Genomic DNA, 26,914 nt, shown 5'->3' on the forward strand with positions numbered 1-26,914 from the left:
AGGCAGAGAGAGAGAGAGAGAGAGAGAGAGAGGTGGGGGGGGGGGGGGGGGGGGGGTAGTTGGACGAGAGATGGAGAAATGAAGAACAGTCAATGAGTGCATACCGATAGCTAGGTGGGAACGAGGCAGCAAGGAGGGGTAGTAAAATGAGAAAAAAGGGAACAAGGAGAAAGAAAAGAAGAGAAACAGAAGCTATTGATGAGAACGAAGGATGAGGGGAGGAGAAGAAAAGGAAGGGAGAAGAGGGGCTGCTCGCCTGCAGCTGCCAATGATGGAGGGCAAAAGTTAATCGTCCAAAAAGAATCTCCTTTAGGGGATTTTATAAGAGGTGTGGTGATTAACTGGTGACCCCTACAAGGCCACCAATGGGATAAAACAAAGCCACTTAAGTAGGCACATGTGGGTCATGGCATGAGTAAGGGATACCACATCTAGCATAGCAAAACGCCAAAAATTAAAAAAAAAAACATCTAAAAAATAGAAACTAGTCCAAAAATAGAAATTATCCTAAAAATAGAGACTTGCAAGGCTGGATCACATCAGCGTCAAATGGCTAAATTATTTTATTGAACTCAAAAGTCTTGAGCATAAAGTTGCATGACATATTAATTATTATAAAATTAAAACTGGGTTTAGGAAAAGAAAAGAAAATAAAAACGCCAGGATTTCGAATAAATTGATTTCCAAATAGAGGTAAGGAAGCTCCACATACAAAAAGATCAGTGAGCTGAGCCTAATATAATATGCACATCATCATAGGACTGTTCATTACATTCAACATCCAAACTTGGATCAAACTGAAAGTAGGGAGGTTGACAATTGTACCATCAACTTCTGCCTTCAACTCATCCATTTCCTTTTCAGCTATCTCGGTTGCTTGTTTGGCTTCAGCATCTTCCTTTTTCACTTCTTGTAACTCATCATCTAAAAATTTGAGAGATGAAACCAGCTTCGTGATTGGTGTCTCCGTGTCACGCTTTTGCTCGTACTCTAACCTGTCAATAAAGTGGTTTCTCATCATGTAACTTCAGGCAATTGAAATTCTACATAAGAAAATGCTCATGCAGTGCTTAATGCAAACAAAATCAACCGAAATGCTAGATTATAATTTCAGTACTACTAGATGATAAAAGATAAACCTAATTTTTCAAATTAGAAGTGAAGCCTTTGGTATCTGTCACGGGCTTAAAGTACTGCTTCAAAATTCTTCTACCTAGGGTCTCACTCCTGCTTCCGAATATTGTGATTTTAAAATGCTGTAAGTCAAAAAAAAATAGTTATTGTCTACTTCTAGTTGCCAAACTCGCTCCTTCAACTGCCCCAACTTCTGCCTCTTCTGCCAACCAAGGCTTGGAAGTACAGATCAAACAGGCTATCATGCAGAATAGAAACCAACAGACTATGATAAGCAACCATGAGATCGGGAGGTGAAGATGGCTAACGTGCACGGTTAGGGGCGCACAATAGCTCAAGGTCCTCGAGCAGGATTTTTGAAAATCGAAATCGCCAGCTGGAAGAAGGTGGAGAAGTCTGTGTGGCATGGCGGACTCGTATCATAACTTGGTGGGGACCACAAATATGGCACTTCTTGGTGGACTCGATACAAGTTAGGTTATAGGGTAATGTAATGGGGAATGGGGATGGGTAGCATATAACGGATATGTAAGCTAATTCTACTGTATGTGGGGAGTGTTACTGTTGTAGCCTGTTAGGAGACATATTGTCCCTTATTTGGCACTTTTTGGAATAATAAATGTCAATTTTCGAAAAAAAAAAAAAGGATGAAGTTTGAATGCGTACTGATATTTCAATTTTGCCATCTGCTTGCTCAAGCTAAGCCTCCTCTCAGAGAGCTCTTGGGCAGCCTTGAGTTGATTTTCTTCATACTCGCGGATGTTTTTCACTCCAACAGATGCACTGAAGTCCTTGTAGATTCGATCCACAATCTCATTTATCCTCTTCTCAAGCTTCCGGATGTCTTCCGCTCTCTTCGTTATAATTACCTTTAACTGATAATACAGTAACAACCCATCGAAATTAATTAGATGCATAACCACAGTTACCTGGATCATGATGGATCAAGAAACCACCTTCTGAAGTTCAGGTTGGAGACGACTAATCTCTTCCTTAACATTAATCTTTTCCTGATTCAATTTTGAAAGCTTCTCCTGAATACTTTTCTGCAAGAGAATGCTTCCAAGTAAACTAACAGAACAAAAGTTTCAGCTCTTGCCAGAAGATGTTACATAAGAAAATGATATGTTTAACAAAATATATATGTGTGTGTGTATGCATGCATATCTCCATAAGAAGAAACCCACACAACCAATATACAAGCACAGAAAAGAAAAGGCAAAAAATGAAATACAGCAAAGTCGAATAATGATGATCCAAAATCACAATACTAGATCTATTTATTTTATTTTATCTTGAAATAAGTAATAGTATCCACAAAATTGCAATATGCGTGGGCCTTGTTAAGCATGGTTTTAAATTTCAACCGGAACCAAAACAAAACGGCTGAAATGTTTCTATTTTCATCCCCAACGAAACACATACCGAAATCAAAACGCATAGCGAAACCAAAACCACAAGTGTATTAGTGGTGTACTATACCAGTATGCGTTAAAAAAATATGTTTATATGAATTGCATGTGAAATGTGGTGTATGTATTCTGTATAAATATTTATATACATTACATGTGAAATGTAGTATGCACTGAATTGTCAAACTTACACGACAGCGCAGGTCACTAGGTGTTTGACGTAGTTAAACCATTAAGGGGTTTTTATGAATAGAAATAGTTTAGATCAGCTGATAGTGGACGATTCTCTCAATCTGATAAGATGGCTTAAGGGTTCTATGGTTCCTCCGTGGAGGTTTGCTCATTTGTTTGACGAGATTAGAGATAGAGTGGAAGGTTCTCTTGTTTCCTTTGTTCATGTCAGAAGATCAGCAAATGGGGTTGCAGATAGGCTAGCAAGGGAAGGAGTTAACAGACAGAAATTTCAATTGTTCGATTTCTTGCCTCCATAGCAGATGTTAATTTGGGTGTATTTTTATTTTTTATTTTATCTTCTAATTGGCTGTAATCACTCCTAGTTATGGGTGGACTTTCTCAGTCTTCCCTTCTCTATTAATGAAAGCTACGACCATTCAAAAAAAACCATTAAGGGGTTTTTCTCTTATGTAATGGTTTTTAGTGTATTTGTTCTGCTTATTCTAGCACGTCCTGAAGATTCATTTAAATGCCAATATTTTGCATACATTCCCATACATTTTCCTACTTTTACGGGATTTCCACTAAAATTTGCATCAGGACATGTTTCCATTTCCATCACGACCAAAGCACAGGCCGAAACTGAAAACTTAAATGTCAATATTTTGCATACATTTTCCTACTTTTACGGGATTTCCACCAAAATTTGCATCAAGACATGTTTCGATTTCCATCACGACCGAAGTACAGACCGAAACCGAAAACTTAAACCTTGAACAAAGGGTGGTGAAACTTGATGAGATAAAGAGAAGGGAGAATGAAGATGAGAGACTGAAATGTCGGGTTATCACAATGGAATTTCATGGGAATGTCCACTCTTACTCTCATATCTGCGAGGCTTAGGTGTCGATTCTGTTTTGTTCACCGTTTCATTTTGGTCAGTGGAACGGAATGTTTCGGTGTTTCAGCTGTTTCGGCATTCATTTCGTAAAAGACGCTACGAAACCAAAACAGGAGTAAATGCTAAGTTAGAGTTATGGAGAACTACTTTGGAATCCAAGGGTTTTAGACTGGGTAGGACTAAGACAGAATATATGGAATGCAACTTTAGTAATGTAAGGAGGCGGGACGAGGATGTAGTAAATATGTGCTTTTAGGAGTGAGTTCTACCCGGTTAAATTTCCTACAAATGGTATCAGAGCTAGGGCGTAGTAACTCCCGGGAAGATCTCGGAAACCCCGGTGTGCCTCCGAGGACGGTGGAATTCCCTCGGAGAAGATCTCGTTGTTCCCACGTTGCCACCGCGTGGAGAGGCGAGATAGTCCACGTTGCTTCAGTGTGGAGGGGGAGATTGTTGGGGTTCCACGCAAAAGCAATAGTCCCACATCGGACATGTGAAATGGATGTGGATGGGTTATAAGGGAATGGGCACCCTCGCTCTAACAGCTAGCTTTTAGGGGTCAGTTCTACCCGGTTAAATTCCCTACAATATGATTGGACAGGAGGTACGTAAGAGGGATATCTTTCGCTATCTTGGTTCAATTCTACATAAGGAAGGAGAGATTAAAGAGGATGTAAACCATAGATTAAGAGCATTGGTTGAAGTGAAAGCTTGGCTCAGGAGTTCTATGCGACCGTAAGATCCCACCAAGTTCAAGGGAAACTTTTATAAGACATTTGTGAGGTCAGCCATGCTGTATGGCTCAGAATGTTGGGCCACCAAGAAGCAGCATGTGCATCAGATGAGTGTAGCGGAGATGTGAATGCTTAGATGGGATGTGCGGCCACACAAGGTTAGATAGAATTAAAAATGAAGACATTCGTATACAGCTTAAGATGGTTTGGACATATCCAACGTAGGCCTTTGGATGCTCCGGTGAGAAGAGGCGACTTGTGCCAAATTGATGGAGAAAAAAGAGCGAGGGGCAGACCAAAAACAACTTGCGTAGAAACAGTTAGGAAAGACTTGATAGCTAGGAACATAACAGATAGCATGACCTTGGATAAGATAGAATGGAAGAAAATGATCCACGTAAAGAACCCAACTAGAGCCAGGATTAGAGCCTGGTAGATTCCTTTCACCTTCTCCATGAAATTTTTCTAAAGGATTCATTTAGCCGACCCCAACTAGTTTGGGACAAAGGCTTTGTTGAGTTGAGTTGACTTGAGTTAAAAAAAATTTAAAATCCAAAAAAATCAAAAGTTTCTAAAAAAAATGGAACAACAGGGTCATCCTCTGCAACCCCATCCATCATAACCATCAAGGTTGTAAATATCCAACATTTACTTCAAGGAAATCACTATGAGTTGAAATACTAGTGTTAAAATAGTAGCTGGCTAGATGAAAAAAATTTAGAGACTAAATTATGAGATTTCTTTTACCGGGCATTTGGGATTTAATAATGTTTAGACATGATAGAATTTATAAATATTTAAAATAGTAAAAATACCCCATTGGTTAGACTTTTTTTTCTTTTTTAGAATTTTATGCTGAGAAGGGGCAAGAAGAATAGAAGAAGAAAAAAAGGTATTTCGTCTGAAAAATGGCATTACGCCATGTTTACGCACGAAACACAAATTTTTTTTGAAACACGGCAAAAACGCCAGACAAAATGGAACATACCCTTGTTCCGTTTTGGTTTTTCGGATGAAATGAGATGTTTCAACCATTTTGGCTGAAACAAAACGAAATCGATAACTATGAGTATCTAACCACAAAAGCTCACAAGTCGCATGACTAAATACCCTGTGCTCTACACTAAATTTCCCCTCCACAGCTTGTTTCTTACTCTTCCACTCGCCTAGATTACTTTCAACAAAAGTGAAATAGACACAACCAGATCTGTCACTTTGAAAGCCCACCCAATCAGAATTTTTGTATCCCTCTATAGTCAGATGGCCCCTAGGAATATAGAATACCTTTGACATCTGCTCCCTTCAAATGTCATAGATCCTCTAAACTGCTTCTAGATGCGTAGTCCAAGTAGAGTGCATGAACCTAAAACCATACTTACTGCAAAGCCAATGTCTGATCCATTAATGGTGAAGTAAATAAGCTTCCCAACCAATCTCAACCTCTCACTCATAGGTCAGTTAGAGGTTCCTCATGTTGATCATCTAATATATGGTTTGGTTTCATAAGAAAATCCGCTGACTTTGCTCCTAACTTACCAGTCTCTTGTAAGTTGTAACATGCCTAGAAGATATCTCATTTGAGATAGGAAGATGCACTGCATAGATCTGGCCACTTCAATACTAGGATATACTTTAGAGAATCAAAATCTTTAATATTGAATGTCCACCCAAGATTATCTTTAAGATTTGTTAACTAACCAACCTCTCCAAAAGCTTAAGCTGTTGGAGATAGGCGTTATTTATCTTTTATACTTTAACACTCCCCTGCACGTGTGGCCCACTTGGCAAACACGTGGCACATGTGGTCCCACTTTGGGCTGACCATCGCATGTGGATTTTTGCTATCCGGGAGGTTTGAACTCAAGACCTTTGGCTCTGATACCATGTTAACTAACCAACCTCTCCAAAAGCTTAAGCTGTTGGAGATAGGCGTTATTTATCTTTTATACTTTAACAAGATTTTGTATATCTCCAACTTATCTGATGCAGATAGGATAATCTGCACCACTCCTCTTGAACCCTATATGAACCATAGTTGAACTAAATTTGTCAAACCATACCCAATGTGATCATTTGAGAGCGCAAATTGTTTTCTTCATCCTACAAACTTACCCTCTCCTCTCAGGCTGAAAACCAGGTGAAAGATCCATGCAGACTACTTTTTGCAGGTAGCAATGAAGGAATATTCAAGGTTTCAAATTTCGGTTTCGGTAACGGTTTCGGTCACGGAAACGGAAATATTTCGATTTCGGTGGAAAATGCAGAAGCATGAAGCGGTGACGACATGTTAAGGGAAGCAAACTGGAACCATATGAAAGTGAAGTGAAAAGTTAGAGAAAATACAAATAATCTATTCACAATGTTTCCCAGATCTAAAAATAAGTACATCCAACCAACATAAGTAAATCCAAATTCCAACCAAGTGTAAACGTGAAGTAAGCATTGCCTACAATTAATATGAAGTAAACATACTGCAAGTGTAAAAGTGAAAATTGGTTACAGTAAACATGAAGTAAAACTTGTGAACATGACAACTAAAAGTAAACATGAAATAAACACCACAGTGCAAATTGTATAAAAAAAAACATGAAACAGAAAAAATTCTAAATTGTAAATAAATATGAAGCAGAAAAATGAAAATTTGCTTACTGTAAAAACTAAAAACTAAAAACTCACTGTTTTTTTCTTTCTTTCTTCCACTAATTCTACATGGTGAAAATCGAGCGCAAGACAATCAAGACTAAAGAGGTCAAAATAGAAAAAATAGAGAATAGGCTTTAAAAGAAAAAAAAGACGAACTCATTTGCTCCTGAGACGTCATCTTTATGGTTGTCCCTGTTTGAATTGGTGAGTGTGCTTCATTGCTGCCCTATTGCTGTTGTGTTGTTTTCATGAGCAGTTGCTCTCTTGCTGACCTGGTTAACTACTCAAGGGTACAAGGTTGGTTGAGATTAGTTGCTGCTCGTTTGTGATTTTCTATGTTTTTCAAGTGGCTGTCCTTCACTTGAATGTCTATAATGAGTAAAGATAAGCCTAGTTTTCAAAACATTACAGAGTTACAGGAGGTGCAACTTACAAAAGTTGAGTTAAATGGGCCCAAGAACACCCCCCCCGCCCCCCCCCCCCCCCCCCCCACACACACAAATGGGCTCAGTTGGTAACAGCAACCTTCATACAAAGGGAAAGTTAAAAAAAGTAACATGGCAAATATGAAAGCGGCCAAGAGAATGAAACTGCACGGCAGGTCAGTACAAACATGATGTTCCTTGGCAGACCTAAGGAGGTTTGGGAAACTACACGAGACAGTATTACTATTATGGTAATACATCGTGTGTGTACGAGATATTTGAGGATTTATTTTTGTTTCATCAAAGAGACAGGATCATGAGTGAGTACTATATTTCAAATAATTGTATGCAGGAGGATTTGAATGTGTATCTCAATAACTACGAAACTAGAACTTCTTAAAAGGCAACAAGAAGAGTTTAAAGTTGCAAAGTTCCTTTCTAGACTTTGAAGCTCAACTTTGATGGATCTAGTTTTGGGAATCCTGGCCCGGCCGGTATTGGTGGTGTATTGTGAAATGAGATCGGGGAGGCGATTTGGGCCTTTGCAGGTCCCATTCGAGAGGTAGATGCTTCTGAGGCCGAAGCGAGGGCAATCCATCAAGGTATAAAACTGTTAGCCAAATGGATAATGTGGTGATTGAAGGGGGCTCCCTAAATGTTATCCGTTGGCTCAAAGGCTCTCACCCCTACCCTTGGAAATTTGATCTGTACTTTGATGAAATGAGAGATTGGGTGGGAACATCCAACATCATTTATCAGCATATTCAACAATCCACTAATGGGTTGGCCGATAGTCTTGCTAGAGAAGGCGTTTCTAAGGAAGCTTTGGCGCTTTTCGATTCTCTTCCTCCTTGATATTGTACTCTCTTTTCTTTTTTATTTTCTTTCTCTACCCTTGCTTGGTGTTGCTCCTGTATTGACCATCTCAGTCTCCCTTCTACGGAATAAATTGGCTACCATTCGAAAAAAAAAAGAGTTCCGTTCTAGACTAGGTCTGGAATTCCATTCCATTTGTGGACAGATTCTAGCCAGCAAAGAGCTTCTCTTTGAATACCTTGTATTATCAACTCCAATGAGTTGGGATTTTTAGACCTTCACATCTTAGCATTGAAGAGGAGGCTAGCTTGGCATACTCGGGCAGAGGTGAAAGTAGCAGACGTGCACATTTTGGTAAAGGACATGATCGAGAGTCAGTGGGAAGATTTGGAAGTGGTCGAGGACAATGTAGCAGAATACGTGTGCACATTTTGTGACATCAAATCATACATCTGATAGGTGCAAGGACAAATTCGAAAAACTGATGTGGGCGAATCAGGACCCAAAACAGCTGATGGGGATGATTATTCCCAGCATGCTCCCATTGATAATCAGCCGCATGATACTCCCATCAAATCATACATCTTTTACTTTATTTGGAAGAGTGAGTGGTCATTTATGTTTCCCATTAAGTTTATTTCTATCAATGTGTAAACGTTTCTTTAACTGAAAAATAATAAAATTATGGCAATGAACTGAAACTCACTCCCATACATATCTCTCCCATTTTTATTCTTTTCTTCCTCTTCCATTATTCTGTGTATTGTATCTTTATCTATCAACCTAACATATTAAACGCCTGAAAGAAGAAATATTTTAGGGTATGCTATTGGCACTAACATATTTTACTAATTGCACAAACTCAGCCTGTCTTTTCTTTTTCAATTGACTTCTGAGAGTTTTTTGGGAACTGTAATAACTTTTGATAGCAGTTTAAATAATAAAAGACAAGATGAGTCCGGGCAATTATCAAAACATGGCAGTGCCAATATCAATTGCCATATTTTATACCATATATATCCAAGGAATTGTAGTTAGACAGTTCATATTGACTAGTCTTGTTACAACACATCATGACTTTTTATACGGTGTTCGCATGTAGGTGTAAGTATTCTTTTTTTTTAAAACAGAGGGGCCCACATGGTTTGATGATCCAAACCATTCATTGGTTGGACCCTGACTTAGATAGGCCGTGGACCAGAAAATCATCTCGATAGGATGATCCTAACCCTCCGGTCTGTTGAGTGACGGCACACTATAGAAACCTCTACATATTGGAGGGTTAGAATCAACCTATAGAGATGATTTCTGGGGCACGGACTACCTAAGTCGGGCCCAACAAATGAATGGTTTGGATCATCGAACCATTTGGGGCCCACTGTATCTTTTTTGGGAAAAAATACTTGCAGCTTAGTACGGACACCATCAAACTCGATATATCATCAGTAAAGTTACAGTTCTTTACCTGAACAATTCTTAACTCTTACCTGACATGACAGCTAAATATTTCATATTTCCAAACTATAGGTTCATTTTGTTTACCATCTCAACTTCTGCGTACTGGATCTTCCTTTCAAGTCCAGTGATTGTCCCAGATGCTTCAGACTCTTTTATCTGCATTTCTCTAATCGATCCAAGCTCTGCCATTTCAGATTCAAGCCCATCTTTCTTTTTCTTAAGCCCTATGAAATAATGAAAAAATCAACACTTGAATATAAGGAGAGAACGAAAAACTGCTGTCAAAAGAGAAAAAGAAGAGAAGGGAAACCTTCAATTGTTTTATCATCCCACTTATGTGATCTAGCTTCCATTCCTCCACTGATCCCACCAGTCATTGTGCCCGACTTAGTGAGGAGGATCCCATCAATGGTTACCACTATACATTGAAACCACTAAATATTAGCCTTCATAAATTGCAAGAGAAAAGCAACGGGTAAAGCAGATATGTAAGCACTTACCCTTGTATCTCTCCCCACTCCAACTAAGAATCTTAGCTTCTTCAAGGCCGTCACAAACTAAAGCATTTCCAACAGCATATAAGATAGCCTTCTCCAATGCTAGATCAAACGTGTTATTGTTAAGAAAAACAATGCAATTCGTTACTCAATAGATCCACAAGTTCTACACTAAACGGGCATACAAAGAGACATCTGCAATTATACTTAAAAAAACATACTTTGAGTATGTGTTCGCATATGAAAATGAGAAAATCTATACATGACTCTGAGACATGGATCTGTTGAAATAACTTTTAGCATATGTGTGTGTAAGAATATGTGGACATCCTTAGAGCCACTAACGCAGGGTCATTTAAGAAGGATATTGAATTACATCAAAAATCAGCTTTGCAGTTCCACCCAATGTGCGTAACTTCTCAATCACTGGCTTTACACGGACTGACTGTACAGGTATAAATGTCTGAGGGGGAAGCCGGTGATCCTTCAAGTACTGAAATATGCAAAAAAAAATGCATTTTTATCATACTAACATTCACAATTTTCAAAATAAACATTGAAAAATACGATGGCGAACTAAAAACATAATCTAAGAAACAATCTAAGTAACATACTGAAATTTTAAAACAAGAACACTCCACACCTCCAGTAAAAGAGCAAAGAAAACTTGCAATGTTAACAAATTATCATGTGTGACTCACTATGCAATGAAATTGACCTTCTTCCATCCCTAACATTCACTTGACATAGACAAAAAGCTTAAAATAAGGGCAAACTGAAACAGTAATGTAATGAGAAAAATGGAACCAATCTACTCGATGCAGTAGCAACCCTGCTGACTCCAATGGCCAAGGAGGTATCATTATTTTTAAGGTATGTCCACATCGATTAGGTGTTCATTCATGTTCATGTCCTGGTCAAATGGTTCAGGATAAAAAAAATTCATAGGTAAATGGGTCAGGATATTATGGCTAGTTCTAACTAAATAAGCAGGAAGGGTAAAAACAAAACAAACATCGTTAAAGGATGCAGTAGGTAAAGGAAAACCTAAGTGCATAGCACTTAGTAGTCACTACTTACTATTGCTAGAGTTCAGACAGGAATCACTAATGGTACAAGCAGCAATTCACCTAAGAAGCGAATAAGAATAATCATGATGATTATTTTCAATTTGACAGAGAAAGTAATGCAGGACCAAGAATATCTAAACCATTATGGACGAGCAAAGAGATAAAGCTTACAGCCCCATATCACTAAATTAATTTGTCAGAATGTGACATAAAGAGCCCATCTACAAGTGAAAGGGTAGAAGGCTAAGTGCAAACAGCAATGTCATCTAAAAGTGAAAAGATAGTGTTATAGAAACTTAGGGCCTGTTTGGATACCTCAGATTTTGTATTTGGATTTGGAATTGAGTTTTGAATACAAAATGAATAGATCCGCCAGCTCATGTTGAGGGAGACGAGAGAGAAGGGGGGTACTTCCTACTGGAGAGGAGAGGTTGATGAGGAAAGAGGGTGAAGGAAACTGCCTGATTTGTGGATTTCCAATTACTTATTTCCACAGCATATTTGGAAATCTGATTTTTTCACTGTCAGTCACTGATTTGGAAATCCAAGGATTTGATCCTGATCCAAATCACAATGCAAAATGGGCTGCAAAGGTGAGAAATTCAAATCAAAATCTTCTCGGCATCCAAACGGACCCTTATTGTATTTTAATATTCCAAAGATTTTTTGTTGATAACAACAAATCAAGACCAATGTGGTAAATCAATTCAAAGCTCAACTATGTAAAAAATTTGCCGGATTTTGTCTTTCATTTGGCTTCATTAAGCAAAAATAGTTATACAAGTGGATATGCTTTCCAAAGCTACTTCAATGCTTAAGCTCCATCAGTGTTGCATGGATTCAGATTCATGTGTAGGGATCCGACACTGATTCGAGGTGTCAGATTCGCAAAGTTCAAAAAGTAGGATTCGTGAATTCAGTAATTTTTATTAAATAAAATAAAAAATCAAAATTTTAAATTTTATATATATATATATATATATATTAGGAATGATAGATGCAAGGGCCCTCTTTATGCAAGGGCTAAAGAAGGGCCCTTGAATAGATCCCCATCATTAAGTGCAACCAAATTCAGTTTCTCAACCAATATTTAAAATGACGTGGATCTATTCAAGGGCCCTTCTCCGGCCCTTGCATCTCTCTCTCTCTCTCTCTCTCTCTCTCTCTCTCTCTCTCTCTCTCTCTCTCTCTCTATATATATATATATATATATATTCATGAAAATTTTGAGCGTGGAGGGGCGAGGCGTTAGGGTTTTTATTAAAAGAGGATGACTTGTGCTTTTATTAAAAAAATTAAGAAAATATGTTTAAATAAAAAATATACAAGATTCCCATTTTAAAAGAGACAACCATGGGCCGGATTAGGATTCATACAGGACACGGCTGCAACAAGTATCCCCGGCTGTCCCACACGAATCCATGTCTGATTCGTGTGTCGAAGCGGATTCAGCATAGAGGGGTTAATAGTTCAAAGCATGCACATATCTTCTCACAAAATATTATACATAATGATAATGGTAACAATTCAGAAATTGAACAAGTAAAATTACAAAATTAATCTAAGCACATGGTCAATACCTTAATGCATTCCTTTCCTGTATTTTCATCATCAACGACTATAGCATCCATGAATCTACCCATGGCAACAGTAACGGCAAGATTAAACTTCTTTTGAGTAGGCCTACAAAGATCGGTCATGCGACCATGGACTCCTGAAAACAGGCGTTTGAGGTTCTCAACTGCTTCAGACAACCGGGCATCTCGTTCACTTTCATGTTTATCAGCCTTCAACTCACGTAACTGGGTTTCTATTTCGCCAATCTTTGCCTTCAAATTATCATACTTTGTCCTGTATGAAAGGCAATGATGTTTTGAGCTACTGAGACATTAAGCAATGTTATACGAATCACATCCAACGATGTGGACTCAAAGCAACAATAGTGGGCAAATTCCTATACCAACCATTACATGAGGTGCTAACTTGTAGATAAACAAAAAATATACCTACGATAAATCAACCAACCTCGATTTCCGGTGTTTATCTTGCATCTCCCTCAGTTCTTTTCTCACTCGAGAGAGCTCCTGGTTATATTTCATAAGTGCATCATGAATTTTTTTCGATCTTGTTTGCATTTGTTCGTCCTGTGATTCCAGCTCCTGTTCCCGGTTAATCAACTGCTGAAGATTTTCTTCCAAATTTTTTTCAGCTTCAACATCAGAAAGTTGCTGCCTGTCATGGACGTCTTTCTCGTCTCTCAGTTTTGCAGTTTTTGTCCCAGCCTCCTCCTTTCTGCAATGTGAAATTCCAGACAGTTTTGAGGATTTATATGCATGGAAATTAATGCTTTAGAAAAATACTTATAGATTATATTAGATGATATGTACGGATGAAAGAATTCACGCTTGCATGTGGATAAACACAAACGCACGCGCGTGCGCACACGCACACACACACACACAGAGGACATACCCTTTAAGATGGGCATTATTTTCGTTAAGAAAAACAACCATGTAGGCATGGACCCACTGCCAAGTGCACAGTGAATTGGTCCATGTATATTGTTGGCCATCAAAAGTCTGATCTATTGTCCTTGATCCCGTTTTAAAGAGATGATTATGGACCCTCGGTCAAAAATGATGAAAAAGACGTCCTAAGATGTTTTTAAGCTTTTGACTTTTTGCACGTCTCAATCTTGCAAATGAGATCTTCATTTGGCATCAGACCTAGATCTCTCAGGTCCCCTGTAAAGGGCTATCAAAACAACGGCCCCGATCGTCAAGCACATATGCCACATGCGCATTGGATCATATCCGGCGAAACATGAGGATTCACTTACAAACGTGTTGGTTGGAGAGATGGGATTTGTTTGATTGCCATTGCCGGCTGCCCCTTCATTAAATTCGCGCACTATGGGCCCTGACAGTGAGAAGTTGTATGTGGTGAAAATCTCATCTACGGTTCTGTAGAGTGACAGCAAGGGTGACTTATCTTTCAACTTTTCCGTTAAAGTCTGCCCATAATCAGACTGCTTGTCTCCTTGTAGTTGGATCTCCAAGTTTTTGGAAGAGCTTATATATATATATACACTAGTAAAAAAACCCGTGCGATGCAGGGGCCAACAAAGAACTGTACGGACCAGATCATAGGTTGATCCAAACCGTCCATGTGATAGCACACAACATAAATAGGTTGTGCCCCAAAAATCATTTCCATAGGCTGATCCTAGCCCTCCAATCTATAGAGGTTTCCATAATATGTTGTTCCTCTTAAATCGGATGGTTAAGATCACGCTATAGATTTTTTATTAAAAAAGCATAAAGGAGGGGGGTAAGATTGAAATTATGTGGCTTTATAGGTTGATCCAAACCGTCCATGTGATGGAACACAACATCAATCGGCTGTGCCCGTAAAATCATTTCCATAGGTTGATCCTAGCCCTCCAATCGATATAGGCTGATCCTAGCCCTCCAATCGATAGAGGTTTGCATAATTGATGTTGCTCTTCAGGTGCCTGAAATCCGTCAATATTTTGCAAGTGTCCTGCATGAGTAATATAAAGTAGTTCTTCCGTCATTGTTATATGTCTCTACCTCTTCTTGGTAGTTTTTTTCTGTAATTGTCATAGACCCTGTGTCGGTACTTTGCGGATGTAGATTACGATTTTACCCTCACATGGATAGCATGTACAGATATGTGGGGAGGGTAAATGGACAATAATTCTCCATTTTCTCTTCTGCTATAAAGTGTGTGTGTGTATATATATATATATATATATATATATATATATATATATATATATATAAAGAGATAGATAGATTGATAGATGTATCTGTGTGCGTGCTGTATATATACAAATATATGTGTATATTATATATACACACAATATATATGCACACACACACGCACGCACGCACGCACGCGCGCGCGCACACACACACACACACACACATATATATATATAGAGAGAGAGAGAGTATAATGGCTTGGGCATCAAAACTTAAGCTGGGTTTTGGAGGCTTGAAACATCATTTTGTAGATCAGTAAAGTATGGAATTGTCCCCTAATATGCTCACATCGCTCGGACGGCGACTTGACAGAACTGATACATATCCAATGAGATTGGGAGATTTCACCAAGGAAATACTAAAATGGGGTTTTAGGGGTCTCTTTTCTTTGCAAACTTACGGAGATAAACAGGGAGGCTGCTTAGCCATCCAAGGACGGATTAGTTAGATTGTCTATAGCATCAAAATATCAGATTCAATTGTAATTTTCAGATGAGGCAACTGAGCCTTACCTTCTGGATCTTGTGGTCTTGTATGTTTCGTTAGTTTAAAACATTACTTCATAAAATTTTGCTGCCAAACAAAACTACAACAAACGTATAACAGAGCACCAAAAGAGATGCTTGAAAATTGGAGAACCAACACTGCAACTGCGCCACAAATATCATTCTCAGGAATTTCTCAGCAATGGAAAATCTCATGATATATATATATATATATATATATATATTCAGGCTTATACAGGGAAAAACGATAAAAACAAAATTATTTAAAAATATATAGAAGTAAATAAATTAAGAAAAAATAAAAAATATCACGATATTATCGCGATAAACGAAAATTATCGCTATATTTTTTTAAATTCTTGGAATTATATAGCGATTGTGTCGTTTTAGCAAAATGATAAAATCGCTATATTTTGAAAATCTCGGAGATATTTGTGACATAGCACTTCAAGTACAAAGGGAAATCAGGTTGTTGACTTGAAAACCATGGTGTTAATTCCTATAATGGCCAGAACATAAAGCACTTACATCCTATGATACTCCTTAAGCTGACTGTCAGCAAGTTGAAGTTTTCCAACTCCATCCTGGCCTTGCTCATTTAGCTCACGCATAGCTTCAGTAACGTCGTGCAAGTCCTTCTGTAACTTCTCAATTTCTTTTTTGTGCTTCCTTTGGTCGTCTTTTTTTTTCTCAAGTTCTTTCTTGCAACTTTTGACTTTTGAATTAATTCGAGACATTTTCTCCTTTAGCTTCAGAAGATCTGGTTGCTGAAAAATAAGAATACACCACAAAAGAGGATCTAAAAACTTTTATTCCTTTAGACCATTTGTAAAGAAACAAGTATACAGATGCCATTTGAAATTTTGAATTACAACATGTACAAATGGTTAGGTTATGAAGAAGCCAAGTGACAATCTTAGAATAAATCACCACATAATATTTGAAGCATAGAAAGAATAGTTCAATAAAAATTTCTACGCAGCAACTGTATTTCACTATTGGTCCATGACATGGAACTGTATTTCACTATTGGTCCATGATATGGAACCAAAAGGCCAACTGACTAAAATGCCCACCTGCACCCCAAAACCGCAGTGTAGAAGCCAAACTTCCACGGAAGTGTTTGAGTTTGGATTGATCTGAATTTTAAATGTAAAATACAAAAAAAAATACAATTCTTAAAAATCAAAAGAATGTAGAACAACGGCATTTTTTTCAAGCAACAAGATATAAAATGTATTTTGAAATTTTGAAATACATTCACTCTCGGACTGTCCATAAACCCATTCTTCTGTTTTGGCTCAAACGAATAAAAGCAAAACATGTATGTTGTTAACAAGGGTAGTTAAATCATGTATTTATACAATTCCAGGCTCTAAAAGTATGAGAAAGTTTATACAAACACAATATTCTGTATACTTACAAAAGCAAGTTTGTCCTTAGTGGCTCTAATATATAAAACTAATACAAGGAAAAAAAGAACAAAAGCAGAATTCCCTGGCCAGCCAGAAAAATGCCGTAATCATAATCTTCATTCCACAATATAGGAAACAAATGGACATTTGAAAAATCCAGCTTATAAAGTCAAAAATCTGCGTAACTTCAAGAAACAACCTCATATTATCCATTTAGAAACTGCCCTTCTACCACTGGTGACATCACTATTCTGTCGGGACCAATCTTCTACCATATCGGTAGAAATCAATTTACTAGCATATGCACCACTTCCTAAGAGACATTCAGTAGATATAATGACAAAACAGCAGCAATCAAAAAATAAAGATACCGAGAACTTCTTGGTTTCCAGTTGTTCCAAACCCTGAACCTAGCACTCCATGAGCACTTAGTAGAGGTATTATCGGTATTATGTAGGGAAAATAGTGTACTTTTGTCATGACAAACAATTATTTGTGTTGTTGAACATATGACGGGTGAAGGACGTGTGTTAGGGACATCCCTAAACCACGCAATTCTTCCTAGCACTCTCAAAGAAAAGTGATCCTCAAAATAGCACCAGTACAAATACAAATTTTCCTAGCAACTGTAACAAAAACTTTGGAAGATAGATAGTATCAGCACAAATATAGAAGTAAAAGGTATCATATCCTGAGAAAGCATTGGAGAGACTAACCTTCTTGTCGAGTTCGATCTTTTTTCTAGCAATCTTCTTTTCTCGTTGCATCATCTCTTTCAAATACCCAGCTTGTTCTTTCTTCTTGGCACTTGCTTCTAGTTCAAACCTCTCCTGTGCCTTTAAATCATCTTGAAGACCTTTATTTTCAACCTCAAGGTCATCCTCCATCTTTCTCATATCCTTTTCAATGTTTAACATTTGCCACAAAAAGTGTTCTTTCTTCAAAGATTTCTGCATATGAACAAGATGATCATAATCCATACGTGACAACAGAAAAATGTAAGAACTCCAAACACAAAGGTTGCATTCAGTTGTTAGGTAGAATTGGGTCGAAATCAATGCAACCTTACACAGAACGCCACCGCCCACATTCCTACTAAGTGTGAAATACAGCCAGAAGAATTTTGGGACAGGAAATCATGACTCCATGAAAGAATTCTATTAAATACAAATCCCATATGCAAGGCAGTTATAGTTTTACGCCAGATCGTGATTTTCAGGCATCGAAATGGTATGAAAAAAGATACTGAGAAAAACATTTACTAAGATAGTTGAGCCCATCAATCCACAAATCTATTATATAGTGATAGAAGAAAGCTGCTAAGTTTAACAATAAAACTTTATTAAATGTATCACCATTAAAAGGATTGAAACTTAAGAACTAAGGGTGTCAATTTTGGCTCGGGCTCGGAAGCTCGCTCGAGCTCGGCTCGAAAAAAGCTCGGCTCGAATCCTTAACGAGCCGAACTGAGCCGGCTTGCTAGGCTCGTTAAGCTTAACGAGCCGAGCCCGAATTAGGCCAGGCTCGGCTCGGCTCGGCTCGTTAAGAAAAACAGTCATATATAAATATAATACAGTAGCAGCTGAGGCATAATCATGACTTTTTTCAGTAATTGTCATAACTTCGTACCGTTTGGTTGTATTTTTTTGGTAATTGTCATAATTTCCTACCCTTTTTTGGTAATTTTTCATTTAAAACTATATACATTCAGATATTTTACTTTTTCGTAATGATGACTTTTTTTTTATTATTTCGCTTTTGCTAGCAACCTTTGCTACCCACCTTGGCATGTGCGAATCTCGCACCCTTGATAATCCAAACCGTCCATTTGATACGTATATTCCAGAATATAACCCAAGCTCGATAGGCTCGCGAGCCTAGCCGAGCCTGACCGAGCCGAGCCGAGCCGAGCCTGGTTCGAGCCCGAGCCGAGCCTAGCCAAGCTCGGCTCGGCTCGGCTCGTTTACACCCCTATTAAGAACAAAAGATCTGTCCGACAACTTACTAGGCATTTAAGCTATGATCTGTGGACACGGACACGAGTGTCGTGTGTCGACACGGACACGGAGTGTCGAACACAGCAAACTCTCAAAATTTAGAAACGGGGACACGGCTAAAATAGAAAGTACATATAATCATGTTTTGTGGATATAGATTTGTGTTCTGGGTTTCGATAAGGATATGAGGTATCTGACATGGAATCCCCTAAAAATCTAGAAATAGTGGCACACTCATACACGTACATACATACAAAGATACATACAAAGCTATTGACACTTCTAGCAGTACACTTAGAAGTGTCTAAAGGAGTGTCGACACGTGCGGACACCGGTGTCGTGTCGGACACAACACGACACGTGTGTCGGCGATAAATTCAAAGTGTCCACCAAATCATAGCATTTAAGGCACAGCACATACAGCTTGGAATATATTAAGATATAATGAAGACAAGTAGACAACTGAGTTTCAATTTCCAAAAGACAGTGACCACTACAAATATTAAGCAAACTAATGTCCACTTCACTCTTGAATGATTTGAATTCATTGTCCTAAAACTATTCCATTACAAACCAAAGAGAACCGCAAGAAATGAACATCAATTATCTCTTTATTAGAAAAGGAAATACGAACCTCAATGAGAGAATGCAATTTGAGAAATATTAAATTGATGAGAAAATGCTTCTAAAAGATACAGCAGAACCAATTCATAAAAGAATATGAACCTCAATGTGAGGATGCAATTTGAGAAATATTAAATTGATGAGAAAAAGCTTCTAAAAGGCCTCAAAGAAGAACCAATTGATATGGCAGAAAGAAGGGCTTCAACAATAAACATAAGTGATATTCTTAAGAATATGTCGTTCTAATGTTAGTTTTCAGGAATACCGATCGATGTTTCAAGCCAAGATATTACAAGCCAACCTGAAAGAAAATAGCAAAAAAAAAAAAAACTCAAGAATACCAATTCATCTTGCAAGTTACAATGTTTTTCAGCCTCTTCTTTCTGTTGTTTCTTCTGCTTTCTCTCCATGACCACCGTCTTTTTTTTCTGATAAATAAGTGTTGATTTCTCTTCAGCCCTAGATTTTTGTTCCTCCAGATCCTCATAATCTTTCTTAAGGTCATCAGACCCAGATATCTGCTCAAGAAGTGCAGTAAGTTCCTTTGGATTCTTCGAGGCAATCGATTCCACATCGCCCTACAGCACAAAGCTTGTAACATGTGAGCTCTAAATATTACAATTCAACGTGCTAGCTACAACAACACAAGCTTATTTAAAGGCACAGATATTTAAAAAAAAGCTTCCAAGGTGTAGCCTTGTACAATGGAAATGCAAAATTATCCTTCTGATTATAAACTTTCCAGACTGGCGTACCATGCAGTAAGGTGTAGTAAAAACAAAGATGGGCCACTCAAGCAAAAGGAATATAAATTAGAAAAAAAAAATAATTCAAATGATTAGATGAGTACAGTCATCGTTCAATTTAACTACGTTTTTACCATTCAAGTTCAAGCTTTCAAGCACTTGACTAACTTGGAAACAGAAAAAAGAAAAGGCTCGGACATCATCTGCATGAACAAAGTGTAAATGATACATGGCATAGTTGGTATCATGCATGGTTTCGTGTGTAGGTACTTAAGTACTTTCCAGGTTACATCAAAAATCAATATGCAATAGAAGGAAGCACCACATCCTACTTCTCTGTAGTCATACTTCTCAAATATAGGTTTCAGATTTTAAATCTCCATGTTGTCATCACTGTTTAAGACTCCCCGAATTCAATGACTCATTAGAATCAACTCAGTTTTACCATGGGCGAGTTCTTGTCCAAAACCAAGTTTTTAAATACTGACCCATCTTCTCCTTCATCCTTGGTTCCTCAAGCCAGGCCAATTCAAGGCGGAAAGGGATAGGGTTCCAAGACTCTAATCTTGGGTCCAACCATGGTTTCAAATTTCGGTTTCAGAATGCGTTTCGGTCCTCACCGAAACCGAATTTTCGTCCGAAATTTCTTTCGAAATCCGACGAAATCTAATAAACTAATATTTATACCCTACAAAATTTCCTGAAATTTCAAATTTTCAGTAATTTCGCCTGAAATTTCGGGGAAATATTAAATAATAAATAAATTCCAGAGTTTTTACCGAAATTCCTTAAATTTCGTAAATTTTGGTAAAATTCCTTAAATTTTGGCGTGTACATGATCCGATCTAAATGCAAGTGATAAGCCAATAAGCTAATAAGACAGCCATGTAGAAATAAAATCCAAGGTCGCCGCCAAACATGACCCTCCAAATCATCAGCGGCAGGAAATTTTGTTTTTTTGATTTTGTTAGATTAATGGAGAGATTGGAGATGCTGTGGGTATTTCGTCATTTCAAAAGGTAAGCCACCCTGAAAATCCGCTGAAAGCAGGGGTGTCAAATATATCACTTCCCCAAATAATTAATAAAAATCACGATTTTTGGGTGAAATACCTTAAGTTTCAGATGATATTTGGGGATAAGCAGAAATAAACGATCGTTTCGGGAATGTGTGATTTCGATTTCAGTCTCAACTGAAACCCAAAATTTCGCACCGAAATTTAAAACCATGGGTCCAACAACAGAGGGCAGTGATCTGAAACCGAATAGGATAGAGCTGACTGGTATACTTAGGCAAATTATCCAACCACAATCGACATATTAGGAATCTATCTATTCTACTCTTGCTTTCATTTCCCCACCAAGTAAACCGAGCACCACTTAATGGTAGACGCACCAATTCATGTCTCACAAAAAGTCAGAAAAAGGCCTGCATATCCCGGCCGATTCTCCTACATCCTACCCTTTGCTCTGAACAACTAATTTCATTGAAATCCCCTCATATGCACCATTTCTTTTCTTTTAAATGACGGCCATTATATTGATAAAGGGCCGAGATGGTCAAGGAACAAAGAAGAGAAAAAGGCAAGGCAAAAACAAAAACAAAGATACAAGAATTAAGGAGGGAGAGAGTCGTAAAGAGCGAGAGCGTCCTTAGACACTCCATCTCTCGCAAGACGATTAGCCATACGATTAGCGGAGCTCCAAACATGAGAGAAAGACCATGAAAAGCAAGCAATCCAATCGAACATCTCATCAAAAAGGGAATCAAACCGCCAGGGAGGGTTTTGGGCTTTATTAAGCCACCTAATAACATTCTTAGAATCTCCTTCTACAATCACATTAACCACGCGGTCTCTGGCTAGCAACTTCAATCCATGATGGACCGCTTTCACTTCCGCTTCCGTTGCATAGGCAATACCGATGGGGGCGGCAAAGGACCACACCACCTCTCCATGAGAATTTCTTAAAAGACCACCAATGCCTATCAGACCCACGTTGGCAAAGCTAGAGCCGTCAAAATTAAATTTCACAAAATTCAGCGCCGAAGAGGACCACTCCTGGGATATTTTGATCCTTTTAGTCGCCGAAACACAAATAATTCTCCATCCTTCCCAAAGATCATAAGCCGAGACAAATCTGAAAGAAGGTAGGATCCTTACCCACGAAATCGCAAGGGCAAGAACTCTTATGAATAAAAAAAATCCAGGTTGCAAGGGATCCCTTTAAAAGCTCTAGCATTCCTTTCTTTCCATACACCCAGATAGTGGCTAGGAAAGACACATTCCAAAGGATTTTGCCTTTTTTCTTCCGTGGGACTAAATCCATCTTCGGAATAGATACACCAACTTTTCAGGGAAGACCCATGACATGCCGAATCCGCCAAGCAATTTGCCCCCACACTACTCTAGCAACACTACAATGAATAAGGAGATGATCCGCTGTTTCACCCGCCTTAATACATAAGGCACAATGGTCAATGGAAAGCATCTTTCTTTTAATACATAAGGCGCAATGGTCAATGATAAGCATCTTTCTTTTAGGAAGTCGACCGTTTAAATCCTATCCCTAAGGGCCGCCCACCCAAAGGTACAAACGCAAGGGACCGCTTGGATTGACCACACTCTAGTGACATTGGAGGATGTAGGCAAGCCACTAGGTTGAAGTAGTAGGATTTAACCGAGAAGTCACCAGATGAATTCCAGATCCATACCCTTTTGTCTTTCCCGTCCTGCTTAATGTAACCTTCTTCTAATAAGGCTAACAAGCTGGCAATGGACTCCAACTCCCTGTCAAAGAAATTCCTTCTAAACTCGGATTTCCAAATGACATCAGATTCTCTTTTCACCATGACATCCTTCACAAAACACTCCTTACTTAAAGTCATAGCAAACGAATTTGAAAACAACACCTTCAAAGGTCTATTTGCGCTCCATTTATCCAACCAAAAGCAAAATTTGTCACCATCGTAAACTTTGAATCCGGTTCCCTCTGCGAAAATATGCTTAAAACTCATAATCACTCTCCACAAAGTCAACCCAGGAGGGCTAAACTTATCCTCTGAGCTCCAGTGACCCGGGGATGACCCATATTTGCCATCTATGACCACCCAAAGATGAGCCCTTTCCTCTCCATATCTCCAAAGCCACTTACCTAACAGGGCAATATTCATTCCTTTCGCTCTCCTAATGCCAAGCCCTCCAAATTTGATAGAAGTGCAGACATCTTCCCACTTAACCAAGGGGATCCCCTCCTTATCATTGCTACCACCCCAAAGAAACCTACGCTGGATCTGCTCAATTCTCTTTGAGACACTCGAGGGGCATTTGAACACGGACATTTGATAGATGTGCAAGTTGGCAAGAACGGATTTAATGAGCATGATTCTCCCTCCTGGATACTAAATTTCTTTTCCATGTGTCCAGCCTTCTTTCCACCCTCTACAATTTGATCCAAACTGACCCTTTTCGGAATTCAAGCCCCAAGGGGAAGGCCCAAATAAGAAGAAGGGAAAAAGTCTACCTTGCAACCAATAATACCCGTCAGGCCAAGAACTCTCTCCTCCTCCATGTGTGTACACCAAATACTCTGGATTTATTGAAGTTGGATCTTTGCCCAGTAATCGCCTCATAGCTTCTGCGAGCTGCTATCAAGTGAAGCACTTTAGAGGCATCAAGAGAACTAAAAAGTAATGTGTCGTCAGCAAATTGGAGCTGCGAAACTTCAACCTCATTTGGTCCAATCTTGAAGCCTTCTATCATTCCACAAGATTTGCCTTTCTCGATGAGACAATTGAGGGTCTCAACTACTATAACAAATAGGAAAGTGGGGATAGAGGGTCTCCTTGCCTGAGCCCCCTCGATGAAGTCCCTCCCGAGGATGATACAAGAGATCATGGCTACTCTTAATGGAGACCAGAACCATGATTAGGATGAAAGAAGAGATCATGAGGCTACTCTTAATGGAGACCAGAGCCACGATACACTCATTATCCATAGGGTAATGATGTCTCCTAGAGCGCCAAGTCCAGAGCGATGGTTGCGACGTTACATTTTCCACACTACATGTATATCGGGAGGAAAACTTTGCACCATCATTGTTGATAGTGGAAGTACGGAGAATCTAGTCCCCCAGTTGATGGTCAATAGGCTTAAATTGAAGACGGATAAACTTCAACGACCATATAAAATCGCATGGTTTAAGGGAGGAGCCGAAGTGCCCGTCACATCCCGATGTCTTGTGAACGTTTCCATTAGAAACGTTTACAAAGACGCAGTTTGGTGCGATGTGGCTCCTTTAGAGGTGTGTCATATTTTGCTAGGTCGCCCTTGGCAGTATGATCGTAAGACCATCCATGACGGAGAGCGGAATACATACTCCTTCATGAAAGACGGCACTCACATCACGTTGAATCCTGTAAAGGATCCACCCAAGGCGTCTAGGAATGTGTCAGTACCACATGAGCCAATCAGAGAGAGTGCTTTACCCAAAGGAAAAGAGTTGGCACTATTCCTATCACGATCTAGCTTCAAGGACGCTTGTAAAGAAGCGAATACGGTCTTCGTCCTCGTAGCGAAAGAAGAGTTAGATAGTTCACCTATCCCACCTAAGATGTAGCCATTATTGGAAGAGTTTCGTGATTTAGTTCCTGAGGATTTACCCGATGGACTCCCTCCATTGCGCGACATTCAGCATTGTATCGATCTTGTCCAGGGCTCGAGTTTACCTCATTTACCTCATTATCGTATGAGCCCTACTGAGTATGAGGAGTTGCATTGACAGGTCTTAGACTTGTTGAAGAGGGGTTACATTAAAGAGAACATGAGTCCATGTAAGGTTCTCGCCCTTCTAAACTCCCAAGAAAGATGGGACGTGGAGGATGTGCATAGATAGTCGCGCCATCAACAAGATAATTGTCAAGATAACTGTCAAGTATAGATTTCCCATACCTAGACTCAATAACATGTTAGACATGTTGAGTGGTGCGCGTACATTCTCTAAGATCGATCTTAAGAGCGGATATCATCAGATTTGCATACGGTCTAGCGACGAGTGGAAGACTGCCTTTAAGACTCGTGAGGGTCAATATGAGTGGTTGGTCATGCCATTTGGTTTATCTAACGCACTAAGTACATTCATGTGTGTGATGAACCGGGTGTTACGACCCTCTATAGGGAAGTTCGTCGTCAATTATTTCGATGATAACCTCATTTACAGCAGGGACCCCAGCGAGCATGTTTCCCATGTGCGTCAAGTCTTTCATGTCTTGAGGGAAAACAAGTTCGCGAATCTCAAGAAGTGTGTCTTCTCGACTAATAGTTTAACCTTCTCGGGATATATTCGATCCCATTAAAATCGAGGCCATAAGGAGTTGGCCAGTGCCGGCATCGATTAGTGACGTGCGACGATTCCATGGGCTTGCATCTTTCTATCTGCAATTTTTCGCAACTTTAGTTCCGTAATCGCGCCAGTCACAGAGTGCCTGAAGCGAGGTGTATTCCAGTGGACTTATGAAGCTGATCGGAGTTTTAACCTCATAAAGACCAAAATGACGAGTGTTCCCATCTTAGCACTCCCAGATTTCAACAAGGTCTTTGAGGTTCATTGTGATGCCTCCTAGGTAGGTAATGGAGTTGTCCTTAGTCAAGAGGGACACCCAATTGCCTTCTTTAGCGAGAAGCTAAGCGATGCGAGGTTGAGGTACTCGACGTATGACGTCGAATTTTGTGCCATCGTCCAAGCTCTCAAACATTGGGGGCAATACCTCATCCAGTGAGAGTTCGTGCTTAATTCTGACCATGAAGCACTGCGCTACATCAATTCCTAGCGTACTTTAAATAAGCGCCACGCTAAATGGGTCACTTTTCTTCAAGAATACACATTCAAACTTAGGCACAAAGCAGGGGTTCAGAATCGTACAGCAGATGCCTTGAGTAGGAGGTCTTATCTGCTTGTGACCTTGAGACCAGTAGTTGTCTCATTTGACTCCCTTAAGGACCAGTATTCGACCGATCCATTCTTTGGTTCTACTTAGGAGTCATGTCAGTCGACAAGTGCAGATCCTAGTTCAACATTTGTTATCCATGAGGGATTCTTATTTAGAGGTACTAGCTTATGCATTCCTGAGGAATCTTTATGCGAGAACCTCATTCAAGAGCTTCACAGTGGAGGCTTAGCGAGTCATTTTGGGCAGACGAAGACCTTCGCTCTCGCTCTGGTTGAGCAAAGGTACTTTTGCCCTAGGTTAAAATGCGATGTGATTCGTTATGTGCGTCAGTGCAGGACGTGTCAGTCTTTTAAAGGTCAGGCCCATAATACATGCTTATACTCTCCTCTGCCCATTCCTAGTAGACCTTAGGAGGATGTTAGTATGGATTTTGTTATATGTTTTACCTCGGACTACTAGGAAGTTCGATTATGTCTTTGTTGTAGTCGATTAGTTCTCCAAAATGTCACATTTCATTCCATGTCAGAAGACATCCGATGCGAGTCATGTAGTAGGTCTATTCTTTAGGGAGGTTGTTCATCTGCATGGAGTCCCTAGGTCATTCACATCAGATAGAGATACTAGGTTT

The 26,914-nt window shown here is 39.2% G+C and overlaps 1 protein-coding gene across 1 annotated transcript in view; it reads right to left on the bottom strand.

The window, feature by feature from the left end:
• The window catches only part of LOC143890077 (structural maintenance of chromosomes protein 1-like), a 57,956-nt gene that overhangs the window by 24,990 nt on the left and 6,052 nt on the right, over positions 1–26,914 (bottom strand). Inside the window, exons 2-13 of the mRNA XM_077394620.1 lie at positions 19,936–20,172; positions 17,690–17,923; positions 16,087–16,325; positions 13,290–13,556; positions 12,845–13,115; positions 10,563–10,687; positions 10,198–10,307; positions 10,008–10,115; positions 9,782–9,921; positions 2,091–2,180; positions 1,801–2,009; positions 826–995 (exon numbers count right to left, since the gene is read on the bottom strand). Coding sequence (XP_077250735.1) covers positions 826–995; positions 1,801–2,009; positions 2,091–2,180; positions 9,782–9,921; positions 10,008–10,115; positions 10,198–10,307; positions 10,563–10,687; positions 12,845–13,115; positions 13,290–13,556; positions 16,087–16,325; positions 17,690–17,923; positions 19,936–20,172 — 2,200 coding nt within the window. The remainder of the gene's footprint in view (positions 1–825; positions 996–1,800; positions 2,010–2,090; positions 2,181–9,781; positions 9,922–10,007; positions 10,116–10,197; positions 10,308–10,562; positions 10,688–12,844; positions 13,116–13,289; positions 13,557–16,086; positions 16,326–17,689; positions 17,924–19,935; positions 20,173–26,914) is intronic.

The sequence above is a fragment of the Tasmannia lanceolata genome, unplaced genomic scaffold (genome assembly GCF_043159265.1).
Source record: "Tasmannia lanceolata isolate RefF3 unplaced genomic scaffold, GAP_Taslan_0.1 ptg000013l, whole genome shotgun sequence".
In the NCBI taxonomy this organism is placed as follows: Eukaryota; Viridiplantae; Streptophyta; class Magnoliopsida; order Canellales; family Winteraceae; genus Tasmannia; species Tasmannia lanceolata.